The sequence below is a fragment of the Dermochelys coriacea genome, chromosome 6 (assembly GCF_009764565.3).
Source record: "Dermochelys coriacea isolate rDerCor1 chromosome 6, rDerCor1.pri.v4, whole genome shotgun sequence".
NCBI lineage: Eukaryota > Metazoa > Chordata > Testudines > Dermochelyidae > Dermochelys > Dermochelys coriacea.
This window is the reverse complement of record NC_050073.1, coordinates 20271104-20286840: the sequence shown is the minus strand read 5'-3', so window position 1 is coordinate 20286840 and position 15737 is coordinate 20271104. Positions and strand designations below refer to the sequence as shown.

At 40.6% G+C, this 15737-nt stretch overlaps 1 protein-coding gene across 3 annotated transcripts in view; it reads left to right on the top strand.

Annotated features, from left to right (window-relative positions):
• MOB2 (MOB kinase activator 2) overlaps positions 1-15737 on the top strand; it is a 166366-nt gene that overhangs the window by 4420 nt on the left and 146209 nt on the right. The window contains exon 2 of one of the 3 annotated variants that reach the window (XM_043517791.1): positions 927-1017. The exons of the other annotated variants lie outside the window; for them this stretch is intronic. Within the exon in view, the coding sequence (XP_043373726.1) occupies positions 980-1017 (38 nt within the window). The 5' untranslated portion in view covers positions 927-979. The remainder of the gene's footprint in view (positions 1-926; positions 1018-15737) is intronic. 3 annotated transcript variants of the gene reach the window in all.

The window sequence follows — 15737 nt, the reverse complement described above, 5'->3', positions numbered from 1 at the left end:
GAGCTATTGGCATGTTAGTTTAAGACCCAATTAAATCTTAAGTCTCTCCTTTCCCTTGGAAAATGTCTTATCTTTCTCCTGAACATGGCCGTAACAAAGTTACTGATAGAAGGGTGTGTTCTCTTTGGTATATATGTGGAACTCCTATTAGTTACAATGGGAGTTGTCTGGAAAGAATAAAACAATAAGTTGTGCAATATCTTGGATCTTTATAAATAGAAGAGAGAAAGCTAAAAGTATTCCCATTGTACATAGAAAATATGTACCATGGCTTTGACTGGAGACCACAGATGCTTGGATGGTGGTGTTCACTGACATCTGACAGGAATCCAGGCTATACACTTAGTATTCCATTTTGAAAGAGGATTGATTTGCTATTAAAGATTTTTGGCTCTATTTGTAACACTAAATTTAAAGTAGCAACAAAGACAGATATTGTTCCTTCAGTTATGAAACCTTTTTAATTTGAATTTAAAACTCTTAATTGTAAAGGACAAAAACTTTTTTGAAAATGCAGTTGTAAATCTCACAAGCCTTGATTACTCTTTAAATATGGGGTTCTGATACATAAATTGTAACATCTATGTCATCCAAAGAATGACTTTGAATATGCAGAGCAGCTTTGTTACATAGACATTTAAAAAGAAAAATCAGTTTGCCAACAAACTACCTGTTAACAACAAGCTACTGCTTAATGGAAAGACTGAGGTGGAGGGAGAAAAATGAGTGAAAATTGTTTAATTAAAAAGAACGTCTTTGTATTGCACTAAGCTATAATGTTTCCTTGACTAATTTTTCTTTGTGCTGTCATCTTTTACCACGTGAAAGACCTTGCAACCTAAGTCAATTTGCCGCAATCAAATGCTGTCCTTAGACTTGTGTGGATATTGTTTTCTGTTGACCATGTATCCGTATTCCATCCACAGTAGAGAATTGTGGCATTCCCGGTACCAGTGTGGTCCTTTGGAATGCTGGTAAAATGCAGTGTCCCAATATTGTGTCCAGATGTTTCTCAAGGTATTTCTAGTACCAGTAAGATTGTAGAATCTCTGACTAAATCTTAATGCATTTGTCCAGACTGCTTCAGTTGGAACTGTTTCAGTGCAAGCATGATAGCATTGTAGCTACGATGCTTCCTTTGATCTTCCCACCAAGCTGTCACAACTTCTTCCCACCAATTCCTGGATTTATACAGAATAGGTGATACTAACCTGGTCTTGTTTTTGCTCTTACTCCTACTGTCTACCCCTTGCTTCTCTCCCGGGGGAAATGCAGCACACAACAGCTTATTAAAAGTAACTATTTAGTTGTGCGATTTTTATTCTACAATAAATATTATTCAGTAAAACTTTACAATAATTTTTGGCCCGTGGATCTTTAGCTCCTGGAAAAAATACATATGTACACATGCCAATTCTATAGCAACAAATGAATGCGTGCCTTACTGTGGGTTGAAATGGCATGGCAGTGAAGTGGCTGCCTCAGCAGTATCTCCCAGACTTATAATATCTGAAGAGGGCACTGTATGCCCTGGTTTAATTCCTCGCTCATAAATATCCATGGTATTTCAGTAGCCACTACTCAGACCTCTCTCCCCTAGTACTTTCCCCAGGAGATGGACATTATTACATGTGCTGTGGGAGTGAAGAATTTTTAGGCAGCTTGGAGGGCTGCCCTCCCTTCACTCGTGTATCTGACTTTTAGAAGTGATAAGAAGAAATAGTTCACCAAAATATGGAGAATTTAGAGACTATAAACCAAGCCATTTATCTTAGAGTATTGGTACCTGAAGTCAGCAATGCTCATATAAGACACCAGGTACAGTTCTACCTAAGCACTCGTGGTCTTCTGTGTTTTGAATGTAATTGAGGGAAAAGCCCTTGCTCTTCATGATACATTCACAGTGGGGAGAGCTATTGGACATAATCATTTGGTTATTTCATTGGTTTAATCCAACATAACTTTAACACCTCTCTCTCTAAATCTCACATGCAACTGTGTAAAAATTATATATGTACAGTCATATGTCTACACAGTACGTACAGTCATATGTCTACACAGTACGTACAGTTCCCTGCCTAGCACACACTTGCTACCACAAATACCTATTCCTGGAATTATGGGATAAGTAGCACAATGCACAGGTTGGTGCAAGTGCTATGTGTGGACACAGTGTATTAGTCCTCACAAACAACTGTTTAGTGTGGACACTAATCCATCTGAAGAAGAATCAGTCAAAGAGACTCTCTGCTGCAATGGTAACCTTGTGCAGAGATCTAGTCCTCTAATGTAGAAGGTTTCCATGATCTTACCTTTACCTGGATAAGGTCAATGTATTTTTAAGTTAAAATGAAGTGGCAAACCTTCGCTTCCACCAGCAGGCTTCTGACCGACTTTCTCTTCCTTCTTCAGGCCACTATGTGGAAGGCTAGAACATCCTGTGAGTTGTGGAGTGGTAGCATTGCTGTTTTGTAGATTGAGAAGCTAGTTAACAAAACCAGAATTGCATATTACTAACTATAGCACTGTAAGAAGGCTTATGAGAATGCAGTTCTTTATTAGAAAACTGTGTATTCTTGAGGTAATGTCTAATTGAAAATGAACTTCATCAGCATATGCAGACTCCTATTATGGGGAGAGGTCTTAACACTGAGCTACTTTTTTAAATAGCTAATAACTAGAGACTAAAGGTATACAAATAACACTTAAGTTGTAACACTTCTGACTTTACAAGCCAATAAGAATCAAATATGCTAACTTTCAGCTGTGCTAGATTTAATTTTGGGCTTGTCTACGCTACCTGCCGCTTTGGCGGGCAGTGATCGATCCAGTGGGGGTCGATTTATTGCGTCTCATATAGACACGATAAATTAACCACTGAGTGCTCTTCCGTCGACTCCGGTACTCCACCAGAATGAGGAGCACAAGCGGAGTTGACGGGAGAGCGTCAGCTGTCGACTTACTGCAGTGAAGACACCGCGGTAAGTAGATCTAAGTACGTCGACTTCAGCTACGCTGTTCATGTAGCTGAAGTTGCGTATCTTAAATCGACCGCAAGTGGTAGTGTAGACAAGCCCTTTGGGTGTGCTTGGACAGTATAAATTAAATGTAAGGAAATCAGCATATAGCTAGGAACAGTGAAGAAGTATGTGGCATGCTTTGTGTTCAGGTTGGCTGCTCCCCAGTACAATTGAACAGATTAAGGTTAAAAGCAATATACTCTTGGCCTGTGCAGAACAGGCATTTGTGTAAGGAAGTATTTTAATTTTGGGGATTCCTTGAAACTAATTATAACAGAATGCCCTATCCCCAAAGTATGGATAAAATAAAACACTACATTTCTACCCTCAGTTCTGTACACTGCAGTACCAGCATTTCCATCAGCTGACGTTAAAAAGGAGGCTAACTTGTTTCCCCTCGTTCCCCTTCTGCTTTTATAAGGTGATTCCTCCCCCCCCCCCCCCCGCCCCCATGGAGCTTTGCTGAACCTCTCAGATACACAAATATATGCTCATTTTGGTTTTCAACTGACATCACAACAGGTGTTTCCCTTTTGTATAATCTCTGCAAAATCAGGGTTTCGTGAGCTGTTTCCCTATTTGGAGAGAGTTGAAAATTAGACTCATAAAACACAGATCTCCATGGTCCTATCAAAGAGTCACATGTTCCTCATTCACTTTCCATTCACACACACAATACCCAAGGACATGTTAAATCTATGCTCTTTGCACCCAAATAAAATTTGTACATGTCATTGGACACTCTAAATATCTCTAGACTCTATTAAAGTGAAACTAAATATAGTTTTGCTTGAAAGAAACAGATAATGGAACCGAAAGTTTATCAAGACTGTCACAGTGGGATTTTGCATCTCTTCTGGCGAGTGAAGGCATGGGAAAGAGACTAATAATACAGCTGCTGCTGCTTTCGTATGGCTTCGGTAGATAGCAACCATTACAAATTTATATCTAGATTTGATAGCTATCACATTCACCAGCTCACTGCTGCGGCAACGTCCTTCAGACCCCCCAGCGAAATAACTCAGATATGATGTGCTCCATTGTTTGTGCCTGGTGACCACAGTCACATACAAGTGTTTGCCTCATTTTCCATTTAAACAGGGTTTGTCCACATCTCCCATGAGATTCAATCTACACCAGTCAAGTCATAGAGGACTGTTATCAAGTCATAGAATATCAGGGTTGGAAGGGATCTCAGGAGGTCATCTAGTCCAACCCTCCAAGTCCCCCCCTCTGTCTTATTTTCTCAAGACTAAAAATGCCCAATTTTTTTAACCTTTCCTCATAGGTCAGGTTTTCTAAACCTTTTATGGGTCTTGTGCTCTCCTCTGGACTCTCTTCAATTTGTCCACATCTTTCCTAAAGTATGGCACCTAGAATTGGACACAGTACTCCAGCTGAGGTCTCACCAGAGCCAAGTAGAGCCAGACAGTTACCTCCCGAGCCTTACATACCCCAGAATATTCATCTTTTTAGCAACAATCACATTGTTGACTCATATTGAATGTGTGATCCACCATAACCTCCAGACCCTTTTCAGCATTATGACCACCAAGTCAGTTACTCCCCATATTGTAACTGTGTATTTGATTTTTTCGTTCCTAAGTGTAGTACTTTGCGTGGTTCCTCGGCAGGGTCAACGACAATCTGTTTGTTTTGAGCAGTCGAAATGCTCCATGTGGCTCTCCATTGAGCCTCAGTGTTGAAGTTGAGTGTAAAGGCCTTGATGCAGTTCCATAAAGGTTGTGGGATTTTAATCTTGTCTTTGGCGGGTTCTGCAGGTGATGCATTATGCAATGGGATCCTCATGTTTGCCCTGACATGGCTGAGAAAGCAAAATGTCTGGGCAGCTCTTCTAATCTGTGGAGGCTGGATGTGCGATAGAACTGGGAGCCAGATATGAGCATTCCTGACACTATGCACATGCCATTGTTGAATATCAAGGAATCGTGTGACTGCTGTGAGACCACACTTGCGCACAGTATTTCAGCCGCAGAATATATACTTCCGGTTTGTAGGGCCCGTGGACTGAAGCCCCATGCTGTTCTGGCCAGTTTCCCGATAAGCGTGACATGAGACCAGATCTTATTGTTATGTTCATGAGATGTTGTCAAACTTTGGTCCAGTTTAATGTCAAGATACTTTCGAGTACACGGCTGCTACTCTGACATACTTTGGGTTAGCCTCATGGCTGACACTCTCACTACAGAACTGCACATTGAGTTTGGCATTTGCTTTCCATCTGAACAATAAAATGGCTGTCCCCATGGTTTTTTTTCCCCCCTAAGTTTCCAGTGTTGGAAATAATTAGCCATTATGCTAAGATCTTGGGTTAGGATGCAGTTTGATGGTATTGAGGCAATTCAGCAATTACAATGCTAGGGAGATCAGAAAAAGCTTGGTGTCCTCTACTATGCTTCTGAGACATTAATGACTTTGCATGCTGTGTTGAGCTTCGGTTATTGATGAATTGTTTCCTCCTCTTGTCACTGCAGCTGCACTACTCTGCACATAAGTGAATTAAGGCTTCCTGTAAAGAGAGAATGTGTCTGAAGCTGTTTTTGCTTTTTTGCTTTTTTCTACCCAATACTCTCAATACTGCTTGTATCCAGCCATACTTGGCCCTTCTTTAAGTTTCTTTCCTGTTTGCTTTCTGTAGAGGGCACAGCACAGGGATGCTCATTCCTACAAAACATTTACAGAAGCATGTGAATATGTAAACAGATCCTTAAAACTGAATTAAATGTACTTGAGGGGGAACTGTGCTTTTCATGCGCTTGGAGTTCATATCTTGATCCACCCTGCATCTGTTCATTTTAATTAATCTGTTAAACCTGGGGATTTTTATTCAAATTCTTTCCTAACTCAGTGCTGCAACACTGCAGGGTGTAAATCTGGGATGACTGTGGCCCTCAGTAAATACTGAAAACGCTTACTGTCTCTTGACCCTTTCTCTGAATAACATGACATATATTTTCATCATACTAATGATGCATTTTAAGGTATTTGAATTTAAGCAGAAATTAAGTTCTGTCTTCAGTCTACTGGCAATATGTTTACTATAAAACCCCTATTCCTAGAACTATTCTGACATCAGTAGTAGTGCATAAACAGAGCCACTGTCACTTAGGTTCCTTTTAAGTATGGACTATATTTCCACTAACTGATAAGTAACTCTGGAAAAAAAAATCTTTCAAGCTTCCATTTGGGTGTCATATGCAATGATGACAAGTAAATAAACTCTTAAAGCAGTTGGCAATGTTTTCTTCTGACTGAGAGCAGAGTATGAGGAAGCAGGTACTTGTTAATTTAGGTTTAGATCCCACAAATGACCTCCCCAGACACAGGCCTTCAATGGATACACCTGGGAAGATTCATTCTAGGCTGTAACTCTTGATGACTTCCACTTGCCCATTTCCATAGCATCTGCGCATATGGCAAATATTAGAAGCAATTCATGCATTATATTAAGCTGTTTGCAATGAAAAGTACAAACAGTTAACACATTGAAACAAAATGTACTGAGCTGATTCTCTGGTTGCCCAATCATGTATCTTTTCTATTAGCTTAGTGGGCTACTGGAGAGAGCCCCTGACTAGCCAAGAACAAATATTATTGGGGGGCTAGTTATCTCACAGTAGATAATAAAGAGATGGCCTCAAATCTTTGTTATAATCATTCTGTGGCAAAACAGTAAATGTGGTGATAACTAACTGGATATTTGTTTGTCATGAGAGTAATTAAAAATTTGTAAATGGATCTAAAGGAAGTTCTGCCTAGCGAAAACAGGTGTGTAATGAATCTGGGGGGAGATGGAGGTTTGGGAGCTTTTGACTGAATGCAGCAATCCTGCCCAGGACAAGTTTCAGAAAGTGGCAGTTTGGATCAGCTCAAGTTTTGGTGGTCTGCATGGCTTTGCCCACTATGGGAAGCTTGTGGCATCATTCACTAACAGTCTGTGTACAAGAATCATTGGATGCCCATGGACTTTGAGATTGTGGGATTTTTAAACAGCTGCATTAAGCAAATCTGAACTCTCCTTTGCCAGTTCTGCATATGCTGGGGCTGTTGTTGATCAAAGGCAGAACTTTAATCCAGGTCTCAGTGAAATGTTAGTGAAGTAAACTAGTTTATTGCCGTGTATCCTTTTCTGAAGTGCACTGTTTCCGCTCCCTAGTTAACAAGATGAGGAGGCTGTGAAGCTTGTTTACTGAATGCCGTTTTTAAACATCCTTGTTAGTAGTATTCCACACACTTTATTCTGGAATACAAAAAGCTGAGGCTGCTTCTCTTGCCATAGCAGGCTCTGTAAGGAAGGCATGTGATGCCTTGGCAGTGATGCATTGGTTTTAGTACTGTTGAGGATTGTTAAATCAGTGAGCCACACGAGCTCTCCCTAGTGAATGAAGAATAAACTTGGTCTTATTAAATGTTCCTGCCAGAGATTGTTCACACATTTTGGGCAATTGGACTCCTAGAAGTTTCCCCATTCTTGAGACAGCTTCTTCTTCAGGAGTTCTAAATTGCCTCGCTTCAGACTTACACTTGTCATTTTGACCTTTAACCATTCAATAGCAGCACAGAAAGAGTTTTAAAAAAGACCTTGTTTTTTTTTTTAAAGGGTGGGGGGGAAAAGCAGTTTGGCTGCTGAAGGCAAGTTCTCATAGGGGAGAGAATCTAGTCAGGGCAACAGTTCTTCACACAACCTATAAAGCTGGGTATTTGGCTCCTGTGTCGGAAGGGAGGTCAGTGGCAATGGAAATAGGACAGTGGTCATTTCTCCATTATGCTCCGCTTACTATTAAACAGATTATATGAATTAAAGTTTCACCTAAATGCTTGCTTCTCTTCACAGTATGGAAGCACAATAGCAAGATCAAAAGAAAAGGATAAAGAGGGAAGAGTCCGAAATGAATTTTGGAGGCTAGTCTGTGCTCCAGCTTACTGTTACCATAAGACAAGTACAATGGTGCCGTTGATTGATTAAAAGGATCTGCAAGGATGTAACACTAATGAAATGCAATACTTAATAAACCTGTGGAACTGAAAGTTGTATAATACCACTAAAGCAACTTGCTTAGTATAATTCTGTAAAGATTAGATCATATTAACCAGAGTGTTCTCTGCATTTGTGTTAGCTATGATAAAAATGGCAAGTGTGTTCTGTCCTCGTGTGTCAAGGCATAAGCTGATCAGCCAGAGCCAGCAAGAAACTTTCCCCTACAGAGGTTTATGCTGCCTTCTGAATCAATTCATCATTGCTGTTGTCAGAGGCAGGATATTGGACTCAGTGGACTGTTGGTCTTTTTCAGTATGTTTGGACCTATGTTTCAGACATCTCTCTAAAATATATTGAAATAGCCTTTCTTCCTATTTGAGAATAGCCTCTCCTGCAATTTAGCTGCAAGCTGAAATATTTTTACTACTTTTACAGTAGTATTAAGTGCACTAGTTCATTAACTTATTATCTGGAAGTTTTAAAAAATGGCAATTTCATGTATCATGTTTCTTGGTGCTGTCTGTGACTCTCCAAGCATTTGCGCTTCCTTGAGGTCTTCATACTGGAGGCTTAAGAAACAATTATCCCTCCTTCCATGCTTTTTCAGATAATGTGAACTTCTGACAGTGTCCCTATTATGGAGCTATGGGTCAGGTCTCCTGTTGTTATGTTTCATCCCTCCCATGTTGTAAGTAAGGTAAATTACAGCATCTTGGTCCATAAAGATGCCAGGATAAGTCTATGCTCCTGATATTTACTGGTCCCCAAAGTTGTCACAACTTTGAGATCTTGTCTGTCAATGAGCATATGTTAAAACTTGTAATGATTTCATGATACTAGGGGAAGGGAATGGACAGAATTGTTTTGTTTAAAACACTCCCCTTTCCACCACCCCACCTCATGACCAGATCCAGTTGGACTTTCTGGAGATTGAATAAGTATCCCAGACTCTTGTGACACTTAATTACTGTGGTATTTAAATTTAAGTTGTTTCCATTGTGACAGGTGTGGCAGTTTCCTACAATATCTTTGGGAGCTCTTACTGTAATAAGTTTAGTTATGGTTGTGGGCCTGGAACTAGGAACAGTGCGAAGAGATTAGGTAAATTCACTCAGATTGTAACACCTCCAGAGAGGTTCCACATTAGTGGTCCAGCAAGCTCCTCAGCTATCCCCTCTTAATTTGCATCCAAGAGTTTATTTGGACCACCTGATTTTGAAATATCTAAGTTTAGTACCTTCTGTTTTAATATTCTTCAGAGATTAGTGGCATAGAACGTTATCACCATACAATGAGATACATTAGCTGTTTTCTCACCAAATACAGAAGAGATATATTTAACATTTCTGCCTCTTCTGCATTATTACTGATAATTCTCTTTTTTCCATCAAGCAGTGGAGCAATACCATTGTCAGGTGTCCTTGTTCCTAATATATTTTAAAAACTCCTTATTGTCCTTAATGCTACAGGCGGTAGATTTATTCTTGTATCCTTGGCTTCCTGTATCAATTTTCTACAATTCTTAACTTCTGATTTATACTCATTACTATCAGATTCTCCTTTCTTCCATTTGTTGTAAAAAAAATTTTTCACAGCTGCCTTCTCTTCCCCTCTAACTAGTGTGTGTGGTGGTTTTTTTTTTATTTAAGGAGCACAGTCTTTTTTTTTTCTTTTGTGGGACTGTGACTTTTCGGGCATCTAGTAAAGGTAGTTTTAAATTATTCTCATCATCACTGACTTGGTTTTTTGATAAATTTTTCCTCCCAGATTGGCTCATAATTGTTGGTCCTATTAAAGCACCTTCATATTACTGATCTGGACTTGATTCCACTTGCACATATTAAATGTGATCAAGTAGTGACCACTTGTTCCTAAGGTACCATTAACTTTTAGTTCTATGGTCAGTTTCTTTTTATCTTTTAGGATAAGGTCTAATATAGAATTCCTCTGGGTTGATTGCAGCACTTTTTGAGATGGCATGTTGACCTGGGTCCTCTCCATTTCATTCTATATTTCTTTCTGGACAGTTTATGTACTGTCAGCTCACATACTGCTTCTGGCTTGTATGCTGAACTGATGATTCACAGGTTTCAGAGTAGCAGCCGTGTTAGTCTGTATTCTCAAAAAGAAAAGGAGTACTTGTGGCACCTTAGAGACTAACAAATTTATTAGAGCATAAGCTTTCGTGAGCTACAGCTCACTTCATCGGATGCATTTGGTGGAAAAAACAGAGTAGAGATTTATATACACACACACAGAGAACATGAAACAATGGGTTTATCATACACACTGTAAGGAGAGTGATCACTTAAGATAAGCCATCACCAACAGCAGGGGGGGGAAGGAGGAAAACCTTTCATGGTGACAAGCAGGTAGGCTAATTCCAGCAGTTAACAAGAATCTCAGAGGAACAGTGGGGGGTGGGGTGGGAGGGAGAAATACCATGGGGAAATAGTTTTACTTTGTGTAATGACTCATCCATTCCCAGTCTCTATTCAAGCCTAAGTTAATTGTATCCAGTTTGCAAATTAATTCCAATTCAGCAGTCTCTCGTTGGAGTCTGTTTTTGAAGCTTTTTTGTTGAAGTATAGCCACTCTTAGGTCTGTGATCGAGTGACCAGAGAGATTGAAGTGTTCTCCAACTGGTTTTTGAATGTTATAATTCTTGACGTCTGATTTGTGTCCATTCATTCTTTTACGTAGAGACTGTCCAGTTTGGCCAATGTACATGGCAGAGGGGCATTGCTGGCACATGATGGCATATATCACATTGGTAGATGCGCAGGTGAAGGAGCCTCGATAGTGTGGCTGATGTGATTAGGCCCTATGATGGTATCCCCTGAATAGATATGTGGACAGAGTTGGCAACGGGCTTTGTTGCAAGGATAGGTTCCTGGGTTAGTGGTTCTGTTGTGTGGTGTGTGGTTGCTGGTGAGTATTTGCTTCAGATTGGGGGGCTGTCTGTAAGCAAGGACTGGCCTGTCTCCCAAGATCTGTGAGAGTGATGGCTCGTCCTTCAGGATAGGTTGTAGATCCTTGATGATGCGTTGGAGGGGTTTTAGTTGGGGGCTGAAGGTGATGGCTAGTGGCGTTCTGTTGTTTTCTTTGTTGGGCCTGTCCTGTAGTAGGTGACTTCTGGGTACTCTTCTGGCTCTGTCAATCTGTTTCTTCACTTCAGCAGGTGGGTACTGTAGTTGTAGGAATGCATGATAGAGATCTTGTAGGTGTTTGTCTCTGTCTGAGGGGTTGGAGCAAATGCGGTTATATCGTAGCGCTTGGCTGTAGACAATGGATCGAGTGGTATGATCTGGATGAAAGCTAGAGGCATGTAGGTAGGAATAGCGGTCAGTAGGTTTCCGATATAGGGTGGTGTTTATGTGACCATCGCTTATTAGCACCGTAGTGTCCAGGAAGTGGATCTCTTGTGTGGACTGGTCCAGGCTGAGGTTGATGGTGGGATGGAAATTGTTGAAATCATGGTGGAATTCCTCAAGAGCTTCTTTTCCATGGGTCCAGATGATGAAGATGTCATCAATGTAGCGCAAGTAGAGTAGGGGCATTAGGGAACGAGAGCTGAGGAAGCGTTGTTCTAAGTCAGCCATAAAAATGTTGGCATACTGTGGGGCCATGCGGGTACCCATCGCAGTGCCGCTGATTTGAAGGTATACATGTCACCAAATGTGAAATAGTTATGGGTCAGGACAAAGTCACAAAGTTCTGCCACCAGGTTAGCCGTGACAGTATCGGGGATACTGTTCCTGACGGCTTGTAGTCCATCTTTGTGTGGAATATTGGTGTAGAGGGCTTCTACATCCATAGTGGCTAGGATGGTGTTTTTAGGAAGATCACCAATGGACTGTAGTTTCCTCAGGAAATCGGTGGTGTCTCGAAGATAGCTGGGAGTGCTGGTAACGAAGGGCCTGAGGAGGGAGTCTACATAGCCAGACAATCCTGCTGTCAGGGTGCCAATGCCTGAGATGATGGGGCGTCCAGGATTTCCAGGTTTATGGATCTTGGGTAGCAGATAGAATACCCCAGGTCCTGGCTCCAGGGGTGTGTCTGTGCAGATTTGTTCTTGTGCTTTTTCAGGGAGTTTCTTGAGCAAATGCTGTAGTTTCTTTTGGTAACTCTCACTGGGATCAGAGGGTAATGGCTTGTAGAAAGTGGTGTTGGAGAGCTGCCTAGTAGCCTCTTGTTCATACTCTGACCTATTCATGATGACGACAGCACCTCCTTTGTCAGCCTTTTTGATTATGATGTCAGAGTTGTTTCTGAGGCTGTGGATGGCACTGTGTTCTGCATGGCTGAGGTTATGGGGTAAGCGATGCTGCTTTTCCACAATTTCAGCTCGTGCACGTCGGCGGAAGCAGTCTATGTAGAAATCCAGGCTGCTGTTTCGACCTTCAGGAGGAGTCCACCTAGAATCCTTCTTTTTGTAGTGTTGGCAGGAAGGTCTCTGTGGGTTAATATGTTGGTCAGAGGTGTGTTGGAAATATTCCTTGAGTCTGAGACGTCGAAAATAGGATTCTAGGTCACCACAGAACTGTATCATGTTCGTGGGGGTGGAGGGGCAAAAGGAGAGGCCCCGAGATAGGACAGATTCTTCCGCTGGGCTAAGAGTATAGTTGGATAAATTAACAATATTGCTGGGTGGGTTACGGGAACCATTGTTGTGGCCCCTTGTGGCATATACTCACCAGCAACCACACACCACACAACAGAACCACTAACCCAGGAACCTATCCTTGCAACAAAGCCCGTTGCCAACTCTGTCCACATATCTATTCAGGGGATACCATCATAGGGCCTAATCACATCAGCCACACTATCAGAGGCTCCTTCACCTGCGCATCTACCAATGTGATATATGCCATCATGTGCCAGCAATGCCCCTCTGCCATGTACATTGGCCAAACTGGACAGTCTCTACGTAAAAGAATGAATGGACACAAATCAGACGTCAAGAATTATAACATTCAAAAACCAGTTGGAGAACACTTCAATCTCTCTGGTCACTCGATCACAGACCTAAGAGTGGCTATACTTCAACAAAAAAGCTTCAAAAACAGACTCCAACGAGAGACTGCTGAATTGGAATTAATTTGCAAACTGGATACAATTAACTTAGGCTTGAATAGAGACTGGGAATGGATGAGTCATTACACAAAGTAAAACTATTTCCCCATGGTATTTCTCCCTCCCACCCCACCCCCCACTGTTCCTCTGATATTCTTGTTAACTGCTGGAATTAGCCTACCTGCTTGTCACCATGAAAGGTTTTCCTCCTTCCCCCCCCTGCTGTTGGTGATGGCTTATCTTAAGTGATCACTCTCCTTACAGTGTGTATGATAAACCCATTGTTTCATGTTCTCTGTGTGTGTGTATATAAATCTCTACTCTGTTTTTTCCACCAAATGCATCCGATGAAGTGAGCTGTAGCTCACGAAAGCTTATGCTCTAATAAATTTGTTAGTCTCTAAGGTGCCACAAGTACTCCTTTTCTTTTTGATGATTCACAAGATCAGATTTTAGTAGACTTTTATATCTGAATTTGAAGTGTTTGGCATCAGTCAGCATTTCTTTTTGTTTAATCATAATCTCTGTACACTTGAATGTTTGTTTTATAAGCACAGTTAGCTAATTGTAATCCCTCAATTGGGCTGAATCTACATCCGGGAAGATCCAGTTCAGGGATGAGATCCTGGGCTGGGGGTGCTTTTGCTAAAAATAACATCACTATGTGGGATCACCCCATTTTAACACTGAAGTGTAAATTTTTATTTTTTTTTCCAACTGCGGTGGTGGGGAGAGGCCTTTAGGGAAAAGAAATGTAGTAGCTGTCTTACTTTTAACTCTTAGTTTCATGCCGTAGCAAGTATGTTGTTGTATATAAAGAATAATCATTGACTCAAAACATAAAAGAAATCTATATGTTTTGAAAAGCTATGCGGTTATTGGCCAGTCCTAACTGAGCAGGCCAAGTATAATTTCATTCCACTGATTATATTAATGTTGGAAAAACTGTCTTATTACATAGTAAACATTTAAAGTGTTCATGTGTATATGTGAGAAGCAAGGTGGGTGAGACAATATATTTTATTGGACCAAATCCTGTTGTTGTTAAGAGAGACAAGCTTTCGAGCCCCACAGAGCTCTTCTTCAGATCAGAAGAGCCCTGTGTGGCTCGAAAGCTTGTCTCATCAACAAAAGTTGATCCATTAAAATATATCATGTCACCCACCTTGTGTGTCTGTCTGTCTGTCTCTCTCTCTCTCTCTCTCTCTCTAATATCCTGGAACCAACATTGCTGTACAACACTGTATATATGACACTCTTGCACTACCAAATGAAATTCAGTTGGCTGAATCGGGGTAGGCATAGGACTTAAGTTTTCTTGTAGATGGCAAGGCTAGCACAAACAACTAATCAGCCAGAGATTGCCTTAAACAGGACCACATCATAAGATAAGTGGGTTGTGTTTAGCTATTAAAGATGACCCTTTCTTGTTCCTTAGAATTCTTTCCTCACTACAAACTTTGTTTTTAAATTGACAACTTTCCTTGCCTTCCCCGCTCCTGCTCAAGAAATTACTATATTAAGATGAATTGATAACCAGTTGTAAACAGATTTAAGTGTGTTCATGCAGGGTTTGCACTCATTTAGCTAAATGTAAAATGTAAGACAACGTAAAGCCCTATATCTCTTATGCCACTACTCTTGTACATACAAAGATGTGAGGTACCTTCTCAACAGAAATGCACCAGACCTCAGGTAGCAACTCATATGGGCCTTTGTCATGAAAATCCATCTACGTTCTGTAAAACCACTTTGCTTTCCTTCTGGGACTTAGACATTTGCGAAATTTGCAAAAAATTTGCAAAAGGGGGTTTAAGAAGCTCATATGAAATTGCTACTAACTTATCTGCAAGTGTTTGAAAATAGTTTACATATACAGGAGATGAAATGTGAAGAAAGGGTTCAGTGGCTTTTTTCTCAGATCACTTGTGCCAATGACTTGTTTGTATCTTTCCTAAGGATTTCATACTAAGGGTATGTTCCTTACATATCTTGTCAAAAGGAAGTTAAAACCCTCTCTCCTTGTTTTCTATCTTATGTGCCTAATGCCAAGAGAGAAACTTACCAGATCAGAGTTGTTGATTGCCATCACTCTGATTTACCTCTCCAGCATGCTGTTTGTATTGCTTGTTACTTAATACACCTGGTCAAGGGACCTAAATATTTTAATTTGAAGGAACAGCCTTATTTTAAAGATGTTTAGGGGGAGATTGTTGTAAATAACCTCTAAAGATGAATGTGTGCTAAATGCTGTTGTGTAAATACTACCTGCATACTGAAATCTCTTAAAAGGTGTAATTGATGAATGAACAAACCTTATATATAAATAAAACTTAATCCTTTTTTTTTTTGAAGATCAGACCAATTGGATGTGGATATTTTGTGTTGGTGTATTTTAAATTACACTTGTGTTAGTACCCAAAATCATGAGCGCTACGGCAAGAATTTACAATGAATTAATGTGTAAAGATATTGGAGTAGTTGTAAGTGTCTTGTAATAATAACCTTGGGTGACTTGTTGTCATACCCATGAAGGAAACATTCATAAGTGAATATATAAGAAGAGAACTTGGTGGTCTTTCCTTGTGTGTTATAAAACCAAGAAGTCTTGTGATAGAAGTAAAGGAAGGCTGTGGACCCTG